Source organism: Lissotriton vulgaris, chromosome 6 (genome assembly GCF_964263255.1).
Source record: "Lissotriton vulgaris chromosome 6, aLisVul1.2, whole genome shotgun sequence".
Lineage (NCBI taxonomy): Eukaryota > Metazoa > Chordata > Amphibia > Caudata > Salamandridae > Lissotriton > Lissotriton vulgaris.
In genome coordinates this window covers 396,308,116-396,323,339 of record NC_141694.1, presented here as the reverse complement: position 1 = coordinate 396,323,339, position 15,224 = coordinate 396,308,116, and the positions used below count along the sequence as shown (strand labels likewise).

The 15,224-nt window shown below is 40.8% G+C and overlaps 1 protein-coding gene across 1 annotated transcript in view; it reads left to right on the top strand.

Annotated features, from left to right (window-relative positions):
* Nucleotides 1-15,224, top strand: part of CSMD1 (CUB and Sushi multiple domains 1) — a 3,932,590-nt gene that overhangs the window by 3,313,803 nt on the left and 603,563 nt on the right. Inside the window, exon 49 of the mRNA XM_086925641.1 lies at nucleotides 14,995-15,183. Within this exon, the coding sequence (XP_086781767.1) occupies nucleotides 14,995-15,183 (189 nt within the window). The remainder of the gene's footprint in view (nucleotides 1-14,994; nucleotides 15,184-15,224) is intronic.

Sequence of the window (15,224 nt, the reverse complement as noted above, 5' to 3'; positions counted from 1 at the left end):
AAAGACATTTTATCGGATCACAGTTATGTTATATACATTTATAGAGTTCAGAGATTACCTGAAGGTGTCCTGGTGCTTAGCTCGAAGAGAATCAATCAAAGAACAGAAATAAAAGGGCCAAATTTAGAGTAGTTATTAAAGAGCTGGCTTTTCAGTGCTTGCCTAAAAGACAGAAGGTCTGGAACCAGACAAAGAACATACCCACTCCAGATCCTTACTCTTATCCCTATCTCGCTGGGCCTTCCAACCAATCTGGCATGACAGACGGTGGTAAGGAAAGGTGAGAAGTCCATGAAGATGCCTCCATGTTCCAGATTCATCTGCCACTTCTACAACAACCACAGCAACCATTACTGCAATACAGAAGAGCCAATAATCTGCTTAGTCGGATTTAGCAATGAGGTTGCCACTGATTAGCTCAGAGAACTGGGTAGTATCTTCTTTTTCTACCAGCTTCAGCTTCACTGTCAAAGGCAACAGAGACATGGAGTAAAAAGATCAACAAAAAAAAGTGTCTTCAATAAAGGGGTGCTACATGCCTCTTTCTGAACTAAAGGAAGAGTGCCAAAATCAAAAGAAGAATTCACAAAATTACATAAAAACAGAGCAACTGTAGTATTTATCTGTTAAAATGTACAGGTTGGACAAGTGTCATACAGAGACAATAATTATTAGAATTCATAATGTAGCATTTACTCAGGTGTTAATGAAAAAGACATTGTCAGGGCCTGAACAGTTTCACAACGCTTGACCACAGAGGCATACATGAAAGCCGATATTTGGGGAAATCTCAAATAGATATACGGAATCATGGCCATAAAAAATTAGGACAATGATTCAGAAAATGTGGATGCAACAACACCGCTAACTGTGCACTAACCAGGGAAGATTTACGAAAATAAAATCAGTTACTTTGAAGGATATATTACGGAATATTGGTACATTTGCAACTTAAATAAATCGTACAACGTTTAATGCAAGTCTTATACTGGCAGCTATTATCATGACACTGAAGTATTTATCACAACAGCTGCACATTTTGCAGTTATAAAAAAAAATTAAGTGTCTATGCTTTTTTTAATTAATGGGTTTGTAATGTTTTTCTTTCCTAGTGATAGAGCGCGCAGGGACCAACTAGCTCAGTTATACCTTACTCACCTTGGGCCCATATAACATTCACACTTGAACTAGCAGTCCTGCCTAACCAGTTTACTAATTTGATCACTATCAGTTTGCTCAGAGGTCCATTTAGGACTTATACCTGTAAATCATGACTTACCAATCCTCGTCACCTTACTATATGTCATTTGAATCAGAGGGAGTTGGCCTAAACAGGCAATATTTTAACACATTACTTTTTGTATTATAACCACAGACTCTGGGAAAGTTTTAAATCCTGTATCTATGAGAGATTTTCTGAGACAAATGAAAAGGGCCACAATCTTGTGACCATGAATTTTACAAGCAAGAATATAACCAGCAGGACATAAAGTTTGTAAGAAATCACAGTAACACCTTTAGACATTGGTACCTGGGAAGGGTGAGAAAGGGAAATAGCACAAGGACATACCACATAGATTATATTTATCTAGAATGGTGCACTGCCCTAAACCTACCTTAGTTATACCATTTCGAGGGCAATGTACCACCCCTAAATGTTGCAAATCTATGTGTTCCCCTTCAGTGATTGGTTGGAAAGACGACGAGAGGTCATCACCCCATACTAAGATGAGATCATCTCCATTGACTTGCATTGATCAAGTTCCCACCCATAATTTATTTTCTCACAATTTTATTCCGTGCATCAATTTTATCCCATTTTAGCATACAATGTTAAACATTTTGTGAGTCTTCTTCCTTTTCTCGGGTCATGGGGTGAGGTTCTCAGGCGCATGGCGGGTAAGACAATCCTTGGCACAATTTCAATGCCACAGCTCAAGGTCTCTCATTTCTCCCATCACATGCGCAGTGCATTTTCAAAATGGTGTCTCAAGTCAACCTTCAGGCCCGAATACGAGCTAGTAGCAAAGTCAAACAGAAACATATTAGAATACAAAAATAAATGAATGCACTGTATACCACTTATCTCTACTCTAACCCTATTACTTTATTTTAACTTGTGCATTAATAATTAAGCAGAACAAACAAGTTTAGTACAAGCTGCAGCATAAACATTAGCATGTGAGATGTACAGCGGCCATTTTTGGCACTAGTGCTCAGAAGCAATGTTTACCCACCCAGCAGAGAGGTACGTCATGCCACGTAGATGTGACAGACGCATGCGCAGAAGGTTTCCAGCGTTTTCAGCGGCTATTTTAAAGCATTATAGTTACCATTAGTAAAAGCACATATACAAGCTTACCCTAGATACTTGAAATGTTATGTAGTGCGAATATTAGTAAACAAAACATGTTGGTCAATATATTACAAGTTATTTAGAGAGGGCTGAATACACACAAGTTTCGAAATATGCGAAACCTTGCTCAATCACTAGCATTACTCATGAACAGCTTTTTTTAATTAAAGTATCTAATTAGTTCTTTGTTATTGACTTGTCATATATTAAGGAAATCTGATTGATTGTACGGGAATGATGTTATCAAAGGCAATGCCATTGATACAAGGACACCTTTCATAGATCTATGAACATTTTGTAATTCTTTAGTTTATATTTAACTTGTTGGAAAACAAGAGCCCTAGGAGAGGTAAGAGCAGGTTATCAGATGGGATATTTTGTTCAAATTGATGAGATGAGCACAGCGCAATACTCGTAGGATTTGGTTTGTAAAGAGAGGAAAAAGCACTTATAGCATCTCCAAATTATACCTCACTCTCCTTTTCTAAAACTTGCACTGTACTTCAGCATTTGTCTATACTCATCTGGTTATATTCCCATTTTCCTAAACACAGGAATTGTAATTTCACAAAAAATACTTCATGCATGTTCTTAATTACATGTTTCATAATTAATGGAGTTTAATGGTGGCTGGCATCTACCGGGGAGGGAGGTAGATGTGCAAAATTTAATTAAAAGACTTATCAAAAATGACGTCTCCTCCGCCCCGGAGCTCTTCTTTCGCTGACGCCCACAGGGACAGGATGCTGCAATTCCCATCACCAATCTTAGCGTTGTTCTCACCAGCATGAGAGCAGAGCTAGGATTGGTAGGAGCGGCTCACTTGGCCCTTTACAGCACTCTGGAGGCTTTGGCTTTCTCTTGTTCTAGATGTTTAAAGTGTGCATGTGTGGCTAGCTGTTTCAAGACAGCCAGCCGAAAAGACATTGGCACTTTAAACAGTACATTTGACAGCTCACCCACCTGCCTGCTGCTGTCACTCAGTAGTGGCCTCGCCCCGGTCATGATGCTCCACTTGGGACAGGAGAATGAAAAATAAAATGGCAATAAATTACTATTTTATTTTTCATCTCTGGGGGGTATTAAAGTGGGGCAATGCTCCTTCGCTCAAGAGGAGGAGACACCCCAGGTTTAATTAATTTACTACTATAAATATTTCGTATTCATTTATAAGAGTTTGCTCTTTTATAAATTGGCAAACATATTGTTAGACTCTCTCCTTTACCTAGAAGAGCGACTTGTTTCTTTTATTTATCATAGTACTTTTAGCATTTCATCAATCAGTCATCCAAAATTAGATCAAATGAAGAAAAACGTAATTCATACGTGTGGTTGGCAATAGATGTGTTCAACGGTGATGCGATAACAACCCAACTAGCTAGGTGTTTTATTCAGAATTAGGAATGGGAAATTCCTGCTTTTTTTTACTCTAGAATGAGTCTGGCATGCCTCATGCAAGCTGCTTTCCCTATTTCTTGAGCTACAATCCTTTGAATTATTTTCTCTGATACCAATGAGATCCTGATTCTTACAGCTGCATTTACATTCTGACCGGCTCATAGTCTATCCACTCTCATATATGCAGGACAGGAATACTAGAGATAAAAATAACGTTATTCCTTCACTTTTTAACATACCTCAGGCATATCCCTTCACTTCCGAGATTTGGGTAGATAGGACTTTCAATGTAAACTTTCCCTAAATATGCTTGGGTAGTAACAAATTATATTAAGCATGAAACTGCTCAAATAAAGTAACCAATCCGAATTCACAAAGGCATTGAGACCTAATGATGCTTAACCCTTTCACTGCACCACTCTGTGCTTGAGCTATTTAAAAAAAAATCTGTAGTAGGTTGTTCAAGCTTGTACAACTCTTTGGTCTCTTTGTGCACTTATACAACCTATTTTTTTCAGCATAAGCAGGGCTATGTCTTGGTGTAAATCCTTAATCAGTATCTCATTGAAAGACAAAAAATACAGTGAAAAATGGGGAGATATTTTCAAGTTTTAACACACTTGCTTAACAATCTGTTGGAACATACACCAAATATGTGTGAGTTTTCCTATGGGCTGTAGTCTACACAAACAATCATGTAATATTAGCGCAGATCATTAATTTGTGTCAGAATTATGGTTATCGTGCACTGCTCATTTGATGAGAAATTAAAGTCAATACTAAATGTAAAGTATAAACACATATCTATTTTCTATTGTGACCAACTAATCCAGACCTTCATTGCTCTGATTTGTTTTACAAAAGAACACTCTGGCCATAGCATTTGTCAGATAGTTAGCATTTTTCCCCATAACAGTGCAATTACCTCCAGCCTCCGTCTTGCAGGAATATATCCCACTCTGTTTTGTGGGGTATCCTGAGTGTAAAGGGAACCAAGTATGTGAGGAGTTTCTATGTTTTTAGGGTTTTCACAGTCAATGAAATGGGTGAGATGCATTTTAGAAATCTGAAAAGTGGTGTATTCCTAGTTTTAGTATTTTCTTTGGTCACCCAATGGTTGTGTGAAACATCAACATATCCTAGGCTTTCTATCACTCAGTGTCAGATATCTTGCATCCCGATTGGCTCGCTGTGACATCTAACTAAAGATGATGATTGTTAGTATTTTGGCCTGTATTCCCAAAACTTGTGAATACCTTCCAGTCTCCCACACACATGAACATTTCTTTCACAAGACCTGGCAGCAAGCTTTGTTCCCCCGTGTGTCTAGTGCATAGTGTACCATATGGGTGGGTTTTCTATGAGTTTAGGGTGCACACATGCAATAACATGGGTGAAGTGCGTTGTGAAAAACAGTTGCAAGTGAAATTCCAGTTAATGGTACATGTGTTTGGTCACAGATACTACAATCACATCCTAATATTTCCCTTGCTGGCTGCCAGACCTCCCTCAACCTGACTGAATGACTGCGAGAGTGCACTGAACAAGCAAGACGTTTCCACATTCTTCAGTATTTTATCCCCAATACACTGTTGTTTCTTCCAGTCTTCTTAACACAGGAAAGTATTTCTTCATAGGCATGAACCAAACCTCTTTCTGCTGGGTCTTCTGAGAGAAGGGTTATCAATATATTTGGGGTTTCCATGAGTTTGAGCTGGGATCCACGCACTAAACACCAGTGGATGTTCTTGATGAAGGATATTCCTTTGGGGATGTCTGCAGTATTTGGGTGCAGGATTGCCCATCAGCCAGGAGAAGGTGCCAACACTAGACATCTCTTACAAACTTGAATCCCAAAATGTTTTACTACCAAGAATCCATTTCAAATTTCGAAGTTTGGATACAAAAAGACAATAGCTTCCCTTTTCTTCTTCAGGAAAATGCAAAAATCCATACCATCCTGTTTTGCCAAAGTTCTCCTGATTAAAATGGTATCCCACGTTTGTGGTTGTGCCCATTGCATGGGCCAGGAATAGGCCAGAACTGTGACAAAAATGTTGACGATATTGAGACTGTATTGACATCACATGATCACATATGTGGCCTGTCCCTGTCACTTAATATAGACCCACCAACTCATTTAAGGTACCTTTTTGCTGGAAGACATGTGGAAAAATGGATAGTGGAAGGTTGCTGTCTTCCACACATTCTGAAACTTTCCTTCATGGACATTTGAGAACTTTTTTAAACAAATTTTTTTAGCTGTGCAGGACATTTTTGAAAAGAAATTGTTCTGGCATACTTTCAAGTCAAACCACCAATGACTCCTTCGTGTATCTAGTGTTCATACATGTCTGGGTTCCTCGTTTAGATGTGTGTGTGTGTGTGTGTGTGTCCTGTATCAGTGACCCAGCAACGAGCTAATCTTTGTTTGACTTTCTTCCTCTGACCAAGAAATAATGGAAGCCGCATTTTTGGTAATAAATAGTGGTGGCATATTTTCAAATCACAGCACCAAAGAGTCTTCCAAGTATCTAGTGTTCAGAAATGTCTTTGTTTCTTGCTGAGGGGTGTGTCCCCTCCTATCTAGGCCCAGACAAAGAGCTAATCAGCGTTTTTTTTTCTGGGGCTAAGAAATAATGGAAGAGGCATTCAAGATTCCTCACTCAGGCACAGTGGCTAAACATGGTTTGGATTGTTTTCCAGGCTGGGAAAACATTTAAAGTGCATCATGGCTCCTCGCTCATGTGCAAAAGTGGATGTGTATCTCTCTGTGACCCAGCAAGTCAATGTCAGGACAGGTTAACGTTTAAATTCACTCTGGCTTGTGGGATACTAGGCAAACATATGGGTAATTTATCAGTCAAGTCAGTCAAAGCCGTCTTTATTCAGATAATCAAATATCCATAAAAGAAGAACCACAGTAAGAACACATTAAAACATATAAATGAGAAAATATGAAATAAAACACAATTCACCACACACAAAAGTGGCATATAAAAGCACTAGAGTTTCAAGAGGGAAGTCTTGACCGGGAAACATCATAGAGAATAAACACAATTTATTACACACAAAAATAAAAACAAACCTATAGAGGCATTTATACTCACTATTTTTATAACAGGATCATCTTAATCAGAAAGCATGGTATGCCGGGCTCGAACTGCCGCTTTAGGAAAGGAGCCTACATATAAGCTTGTCTCGTCATCTGTCGTTTATAAGAGAAAACTGAATGTCACCTTTAAGTCCATAATGTGCTTTTAATGAGTGGAAGTAAAAAGTGCTTCGCATATCATAAATAAAGTTTGCAAAAGAGTGCAAAGTGCTGCATGGACTGACCAGAACTCCCATCATAGAGGCAAGGGCGCTCATCAAGGTTCTTTGAAAAACCCAGGGGATAGCATAATAAGTATTTTAATGAGGCAGCCCTAAATCGAAACAACAAACTACATTTCCAGCATCCTCTTGCTGTAAGAGGCAGATGGAAGGAAAGCTGACGACAGCCATGCTTAAGTAAGCTGTAACTTCCCTCCATCCACGTTTAATCTAGTGGTATGCGCAAAAGGAAACAGGGATAGCTGCACAAATTTCTTAATTACAGAGTCTGTGAAGACATGCTGTAAACCAATCTTTCCGAAAACAGACTCAACAGCTGTTAAATATGGGATTTGGTGTCCCCTTTCACACTGAAGACAGTCTCCAATATTATGCCTGGCTAAAGTGGCTTCTGCATTTTTCCATACTACTAACCAAAGTAAAGCAGGGCATGCTCTAATGTGATCTTTTATATATGGTAAGCCCAGTTCCTTGTGGCAGATCACATAGGAGGATGATATAGGAACCAATAGCACCTTTCTGCAGAAAGCATTTTCTCCGATCTGTATATCACTGCAGTTGGAGATATCCCATATCTCAGATCTGTATGTTGCGACAGGAGTGCACTAAGTTTCTTAAATAAGCAACAAGCGGCCAAGAGCGCCCCCTCCTGGTGGCTGGGGTAGATTACATAGTGGTCAAACCACTCTAGACAACTTAGATCTAGACTTAGACATTTGGGGCGTCCAAGACTCAGAAGGAGCAAAAGTAACCACCAACTAGTAAAAAGTGATTTAATATTTAAAATGGAGGATTTCTCCTGTCAAAAGGTGTTTAAAAACTGCAGCAGCTAGGCTACAGTGGTAGACCTCGAGTCATGTATGTGCTTTCACACCAGTGGATCGCACAATGGTGCTGTAGTGACATTTAACTTTCCATGCTATGGGTGTATTATTGCACACCATGTGCTATGGGCTTATAGGAAAGTCAAATAGGCCAAATAGTAGTATATCAGTTCTGACATGTTTAGCAGTCAGAGCACATGAGCTTGGCTATTTTCCCAGAGTCAGGAAATAGCAGCATCAATCCACACAAATGGGGTCAACAACACAAAAAAGAGGTACTTTCTCCAAAATAGTTATACGAAATTAATTCTGTGGGTGATTTAAGATATAATTGACAACCTCTTAATCTAACGGCTGAGGAAGCATGACCGAAAACGTCTTAATGTAACTATGTAAATCTATATATTTGCCATAAATGGTGCAAGCATCATACATGAGACTTACAAAGTAGTAAATCTAAGGATCATAGATGTATTTCCATGCTTTACATACCTTTTTTTTCTTGTTCATGAATCTCTAAACCTCAAGCGGTACACATCTGAAACCTACACAAAATATATGATGTCCCAGACCAAGCGTAACCTCAGGATCGAACCGATGCTCAAAGGGGTCCACCTCTCCACAGTCCAAGCCTGGATATGATTCAAGTAGACTTTAGGGTGGTCAAGTGAGGGAAGGGAAAGATGGGAACTGCGAGAGGGGCGACCTGTGAACATAAAAGGATTTTTTTTTAAATCCTTGTCCACCAAGGAGAGTTTACTATGACAATTCCCTCAAATATTTTATATACCCATCCTTTACACTAACCTGGAAGGAAAAATATGCTTACGTGCAGAAGGGGGAGGTGAGCAGGTGTCCTGATTTCTTTACATTGTATATTGTAGAGATCAAGACAGAGGAAGACATAAACTCTCTGTACTCTATCAATACTCGATACCCCTGAAGTATGTGATGTAGATAATTCTAGATTTCTACACCTACTCTTGGTATCAGTGCAGGATGTCAGGAAAACTTCCATAGGAAGGGCCACCTACTGCTGTCCACCCCTGTTGTAAAGTAAACACAGAACGTAGCAAAATAATGAATACATGTTCAAAGATTCAAGGTAATAACAGTAGCCAGCAATAAGGTTTTAAATCATTGTGGTAATATTGAGAGCAAATTCCTACTACTGTATACCCGGATTGCACATCCAGAGAAATATGGTTTGTGGTAGAATATGAATGGTCAGGCAGCAGAAGAAAAGATACCACCCGTAATAGCAAACAATTGTTATGAGAGTTAGAAAGCACTCTCCGTCAGTAATCAAACCAGGTATCCCAAATGAGGCAAAAAATACTCCCCTACATGAGTCACTGCTTCGGACTCTCCAACAGGGAAGTATTCGTAATTCACGAGAAAAAGGTTTATGTAGCCATAAATTAAATAACTATATTCCATTGCATGAGTCCCCAAAGCTAAAGGACTCGCCAACGCAGGGAAATATGCAAATCAGAGCCCACTGGAGATAGACACTCCGAGATCGATTGTACCAATAACTCCTTGGATGAAACAATGTACAAAAAATACTGAGCAGTGCCACAAGGCACCCTTACCAGACAAGGAAACTCAAAGGTGTGTCCAGAAACATGGCCACCATTCATCGAAAAAACACGAAATAATCGTCAGCTTCTCTTGCCGGTGCTTTCTCTTTTCCACATTCGGAACATCACGCACAACAGTGCTTCTAACATCCGACATCCACTGCTGATGGGAACTGTTGTTTCCCTGCATGCCAGTTCCTTATTTTGGTGCCGGGTAGTGAACGGCGATCGTGTCCTGTGACATAGGAATTTAGTCGCAGTCCTACTGAATCTCTTGGCAACTGCTCCTGCTCATAGCTTTGTCAATCCATATGATTAAGCCTGTTTTCCACTACAGAGATAACTATTTTTCAAGCTAATAAAACCTCTCTCCTACAGACCCCTAAAATATTGGCATTTTTACAACTACATTTCCACCCTATTTTGATCTTAAAACAAACTTCTCCCATATTTCTTTCTCTGATTGGTCTATTGAAGTAACTTGATGTTCATTGCTTTCCCGAACATCAGTGTCACAGAACTTTCACCTGTGGTCGAGTGGGGTGTTAAGCGATAAGCTCTCAAGGTAGAATTCAACAAAGTTTTTGAATTGAGCTTCTCAAGGATAGCACGGTGCTCTGCTTTCTTCAGCATGCTCATAAAAGGTTTAACAAGTCTGTTGGCCTGTGGCCACAAAGGTGTGCTATTCTGATCTTTTTTATGTAAATGCTCATTATTGTTGAAAGGGGGACACTTTGTCAGACTTCACTATGGGTGGAACACCCCATGTTGCAAAAATGTCATCTAGTCTTTCAATGACTTGCTCTTGAGTAGTGGATAAAAGATCTCCAATTAATGGAAATTGTGAGTATTCATCCATATTCACCTACAGGTGATGTCCATTGTCAAGTGGACCAAAAATGTCAATAGCTATTTTCTCCCATGCAAGATTTGGGGGTTCGGACATGTTCAAGGTGTGGTGAATGGTTTTTCGAGAAAGGCGGTTGCATGGATGACAGGCCTTTTATTTCCTTTCAACCCTGTTGTTAGAACTGGGCCTTTTATTTACTTTCAACCCTGTTGTTAGAACTGGGGGTCTCTAGTTGGCGGAGGTAGGTATTACTGTCCAAATAGGGACCCTTGCTTCTAGTCAGGGTAAGGAGGAAACACTCTTTAGATATCCTCTGCTCACCCCCTTGGTAGCTTGGCACAAGCAGTCAGGCTATCCAAAAGCAATTTGTAAAGTATTTGTATCAACACTCACAGTAAAACAGTGAAAACACCACAAACTGACTCCACAACAGTTTAGAAAAATAAAGGTTTTTAATCTAAACTACACAAGACCAAAACAACAAAAAATCCAACATACACATTTCAAGAATATGGTTGCAAAAGAGTCTTTGCATACCAATACCACGTGTGCTATTACAATGCAGGTATTACTACGGGATGTCAATGACAAAGACATGTCATTACATCACAAAGTTTTACCACGACTATGCTTTTACCGCGCATGCCATTGCAACGTAAAGGCATGCGTGGTAAAGCTATACTTGTGGTAAAAGTTTGCAAGGTAAGTGACTCTACCCTACCCTACCCTACCCTAAAGACTAATATAGTACCCCTGCACAGCCCTCCCCTGACCCCCAGTCCTATCCCTACAACAACACTTCACTACCCTGCACGACCCCCCACCACTACCCTAAACCCTTAAACACCACCCCATGCATGACCCTCCCCCTACCCCCATTCCAGTCCCTACACTGAAACACTACCCTGCACGACCCCCCTGACACTACCCTAAACCCTAAAACACTACACTACACTAGCAATACAACAGTACCCTAAACCCTAAAACACTACCCCCAGCACAACCCTGCCCCTATCCCCATTCCGGTCCCTACACTGAAACACTACCCTGCACGACCCCCCAACACTACCCTAAACACTACACTACACAAACACTACACCTCAACCCTAAACCCTAAAACACTACACCACACAAACACTACAATGCTACCCTAAACCACCAGAATACATAAAGACTACAACACAACCCTAAAACCTAAAGCACTACCCCCAGCACTACCCTACCCCTACCCCCAGTCCATTCCCTACACTGAAACACTACTCTGCACGGCCCCCGACACTACCATAAAACACTACACTACACAAACACGACAACACTACCCTAAACCCTATAAACTACACTACACAAACACTACAACTCTATCCTAACCCCTAAAACACTAAACTACACTACACAAACACTACAACACTAACCTAAACCTTAAAACACTACCCCCTGCACAACCCTTCCTCTACCCCTAGTCTGGTCCCTACAATGAAACACTACCCTGCACGACCCCCGGACACTTCCCTAAACCCTAAAACACTGCACTACACAATTACTACAATACTACCCTAAACCCTAAAACACTACCCCCAGCACGACCCTACCCACAGTCCAGTCCCTACACTGAAACACTACCCTGCACGACCCCCAGACACTACCCTAAACCCTAAAACACTACACTACACAAACACTACAACACTACCCTAAACCCTAAAACACTACCCCCAGCAGGACCCTGCCCCAACCTCCAGTCCACACCCTAGAGTGAAACACTCCCCTGCACGACCCCTGAAACAACCCTAAACCCTAAAACACTACACTACACAACACTACACAAACATTAAAATACTACAACAAAAGTAAACCCCCACCCCAAGCGCAATCTCCCTTACCTCACTCACCTTGTGGTTCCTCTCTCCTGTTTCCAGCGTCGTCTGAGGGGCGATGCACGCAGTTGTGAGGAAACAGCCTCAGTTTCCTTACAACGAAGTGGATAGCCATTACATCGCATGCATTGTAAAAGCGCATGCAATGTAATGGTATGCATGGTAATGGCTACGCGTTGTTACATCACATGCGTTGTAACGGTATTGCATGTTAAAATCTGCATTGTAATTGCTGTTTCCCCTTCTGGAATGTCCTAGCAGTAATGTTGTCTTCACTCCGTGACATACTTACTTTATCCTTCACTCTACAAACAGTCACAACATTGTTCTTCTTCACGCAGCCTTTATATATCAGTCCAAGAGCCGAACATTTGCCTTTGTGTGGAAATGAAAATTCACAAGTAAAACAAAATGTCTTAATATGTGTAGACATCACTTTGTGTTCAGTTTGGCTTGTCACACTCATTTCAGATTCATTCTGAGAGCCTCCAGCCTCCATATCAGCAGCTTGTCTATCAGAATGCTCTTCAGCTTTGGCAGCCATTAACCCCTTCAGTGCTGATGATGAGCCCAGGCTCGTCATGCAGCACGGTGCTCGTGTGCTCATGACGAGCCTGGGCTCGTCATGAGCCGTGGAACGCTCACACGCGGCGCTAATTCCCCCGCTGTGCTGAGCGTTCCATTGCGCGGGCGGGTTCATGACGAGCCCAGGCTCGTCATGAGCACACGAGCACCGTGCTGCATGACGAGCCTGGGCTCGTCATCAGCACAGCGGCGCCGTGCGCGGCCCTCCTTCCCCCAGCACCGCGGGGAAATTAGCCCCGCAGCGAAGGGGTTAATACTCATTTCAGACTAAGAGGTTCTCTCAGCATTTGTCTTCTGAATGAATCTGATAAGCATCTGTCAATAACTATCAGATGCATATCTTCTTCGTCATTAAATTAATTGAACTTACAATGTCGGATGAGTTTGTCGAGTCTCTCTACAAATGTATATACTTTCTGATGTTTGAAGAGTTATTGTTTGTAATCAACATTGGGCATTAAACTTGAGTTCAATACTTCTTTAATCTGATGATATGTCTTTGTCAGTTCAAAGCATTTTCATATGACTTATTTTACACCGTCACCAGCAAGTTTTTGAGATATTTGACAATATGTTTATTATCAGTCTCTTCAAGTGCATCAATGAAATCATCAAATGTCTCTATCAAAGCAGACGATTTATTGCCAATTTTTAGCTTTTTGGCGATATCAAATGGTGGTGGTTTCCAGAATGCGGCAGCATTGTAGTACTTTCTGGGAGTGGTTGACTTTGAGGGTTGGAGCTCTCTCAAACACTGTCTGCTGCCCACTTGGATCTGCTTTTTACAAATCATCTCTAAGGCCCTGTGCTGTTCTGGCCTTTTGGTCAACTTGGCAAGTCCATGGACCTTCAACCTGCCTCTTGGTCTCCATGGGAGACCTTCACTTTTCTGGAGACCTCTGGAGTTGTCCTGAGCCGCTACCCAGCAGCTTTGATGGCATGACAATTCAGATCTGATCAACTCTGTAGATGCAACCCTGGGTACTTCTTCTGGGTCTACTCTGCACAACTCCATGGTATGACTCATCATTCAGTTCTGGTAAGCAGATGACTGTTTCTTGTATTTGACTTGCTTTATTTTTCGGCATTTCATAATACTGCCAGACACCTGGTTGATCTCTGCCTCGCAGCACTTCAGATTGCAGCAATATCTTGCAATTCACTGTTGTTAATGCTGCTCTTTCAAAACCTGATTGCATCCTCCTTTAGCGTTATCACTCTGAATTAGGTGTGGCCGTATATGGAATAGCAGCGTTGTACCTTTATGTACAATTTAACGAGCAGGGTCCTGGTTAATGATATGTAGATTTCTTTGTAATGCTTTCATTGGTTTTAACGTCTTTACAGTGGCTGGAGCTCTGCTTTGACCCCACATGTGTTAAGCATTGGTTCCATAGTTTGACTGTAACAAACATGGCATGCACAAGCAGTTTGCTTGAAACATGGCAAACTCTCTGAGAGGGCAATGTTGATCCTCGGGTTATTTATTCCCTAACTTATCATCATTTGTAGTGTCTTCCCCAGCCTTGGTACCCACCAATGACTACACCACACACAGCTTAGTTTTACACTTCTTTATTTGACTGCGTTTACCTGCAAATTCAAAATTATAAACCAGTCTTCATTACGTTCCACTCTAAAACTTAGGTCACAGTTCTACGAAGTCTATCAGGAGCCAAAAGGGTTCCATCATTTCTAAAACGCAAGACACTACACAATCCATGTAAATTGGTTGGTTTCCAGGATTTCTGATTACATTTTTCTGTTGCATAATCATCCCAGACACTAAACAAGACACAAAAGAAGTCAGATGCTGTTACCCACGGAGAAATCCTGGCATGATCTCATTGAAGCAGGAAATGACTGCATGCAAAATTGGCAGTATTGTAAAAGTGTTTAGCTCACAGGTGAGTAGCAATATAAGCTAAACACAAAAATATATATATATTTTTTTTAAGGAACCAAAACCCACGTTGCAAGAGTTTGAAGGTGAGGTTACCCATGTACTCAAGTCAAGCCTGAAGAAAGCTAATAAAATATTACATCGAGAATAGCTTAACCTTTGCGACAAATTTGTAACATGTTTCGATTTGTGCTGTTTTATGAATTATGTAGGCTTTTGCATATTCTTACAGTAGAAGGTATCACTGAATTTGAATAACAGTTAACAATACTTATTTTATCCCTGCAGCAACATATTGCAGCTTCAAAGATACTTTAACGAACGGAGGGATTTTCAATAAAACTGGAGGTCGACTTGATAGCAGAGTGCATTATTATTGCAAAACGGGTTACCATATGGTTGGCAACAGCAATGCAACATGTACGCGTAACCCTAATGGAATGTACGAGTGGAATTCTCCTTTACCAATCTGCCAAGGTAAGGGGCTACTTTCATCATTATACACATACCAATGTTCA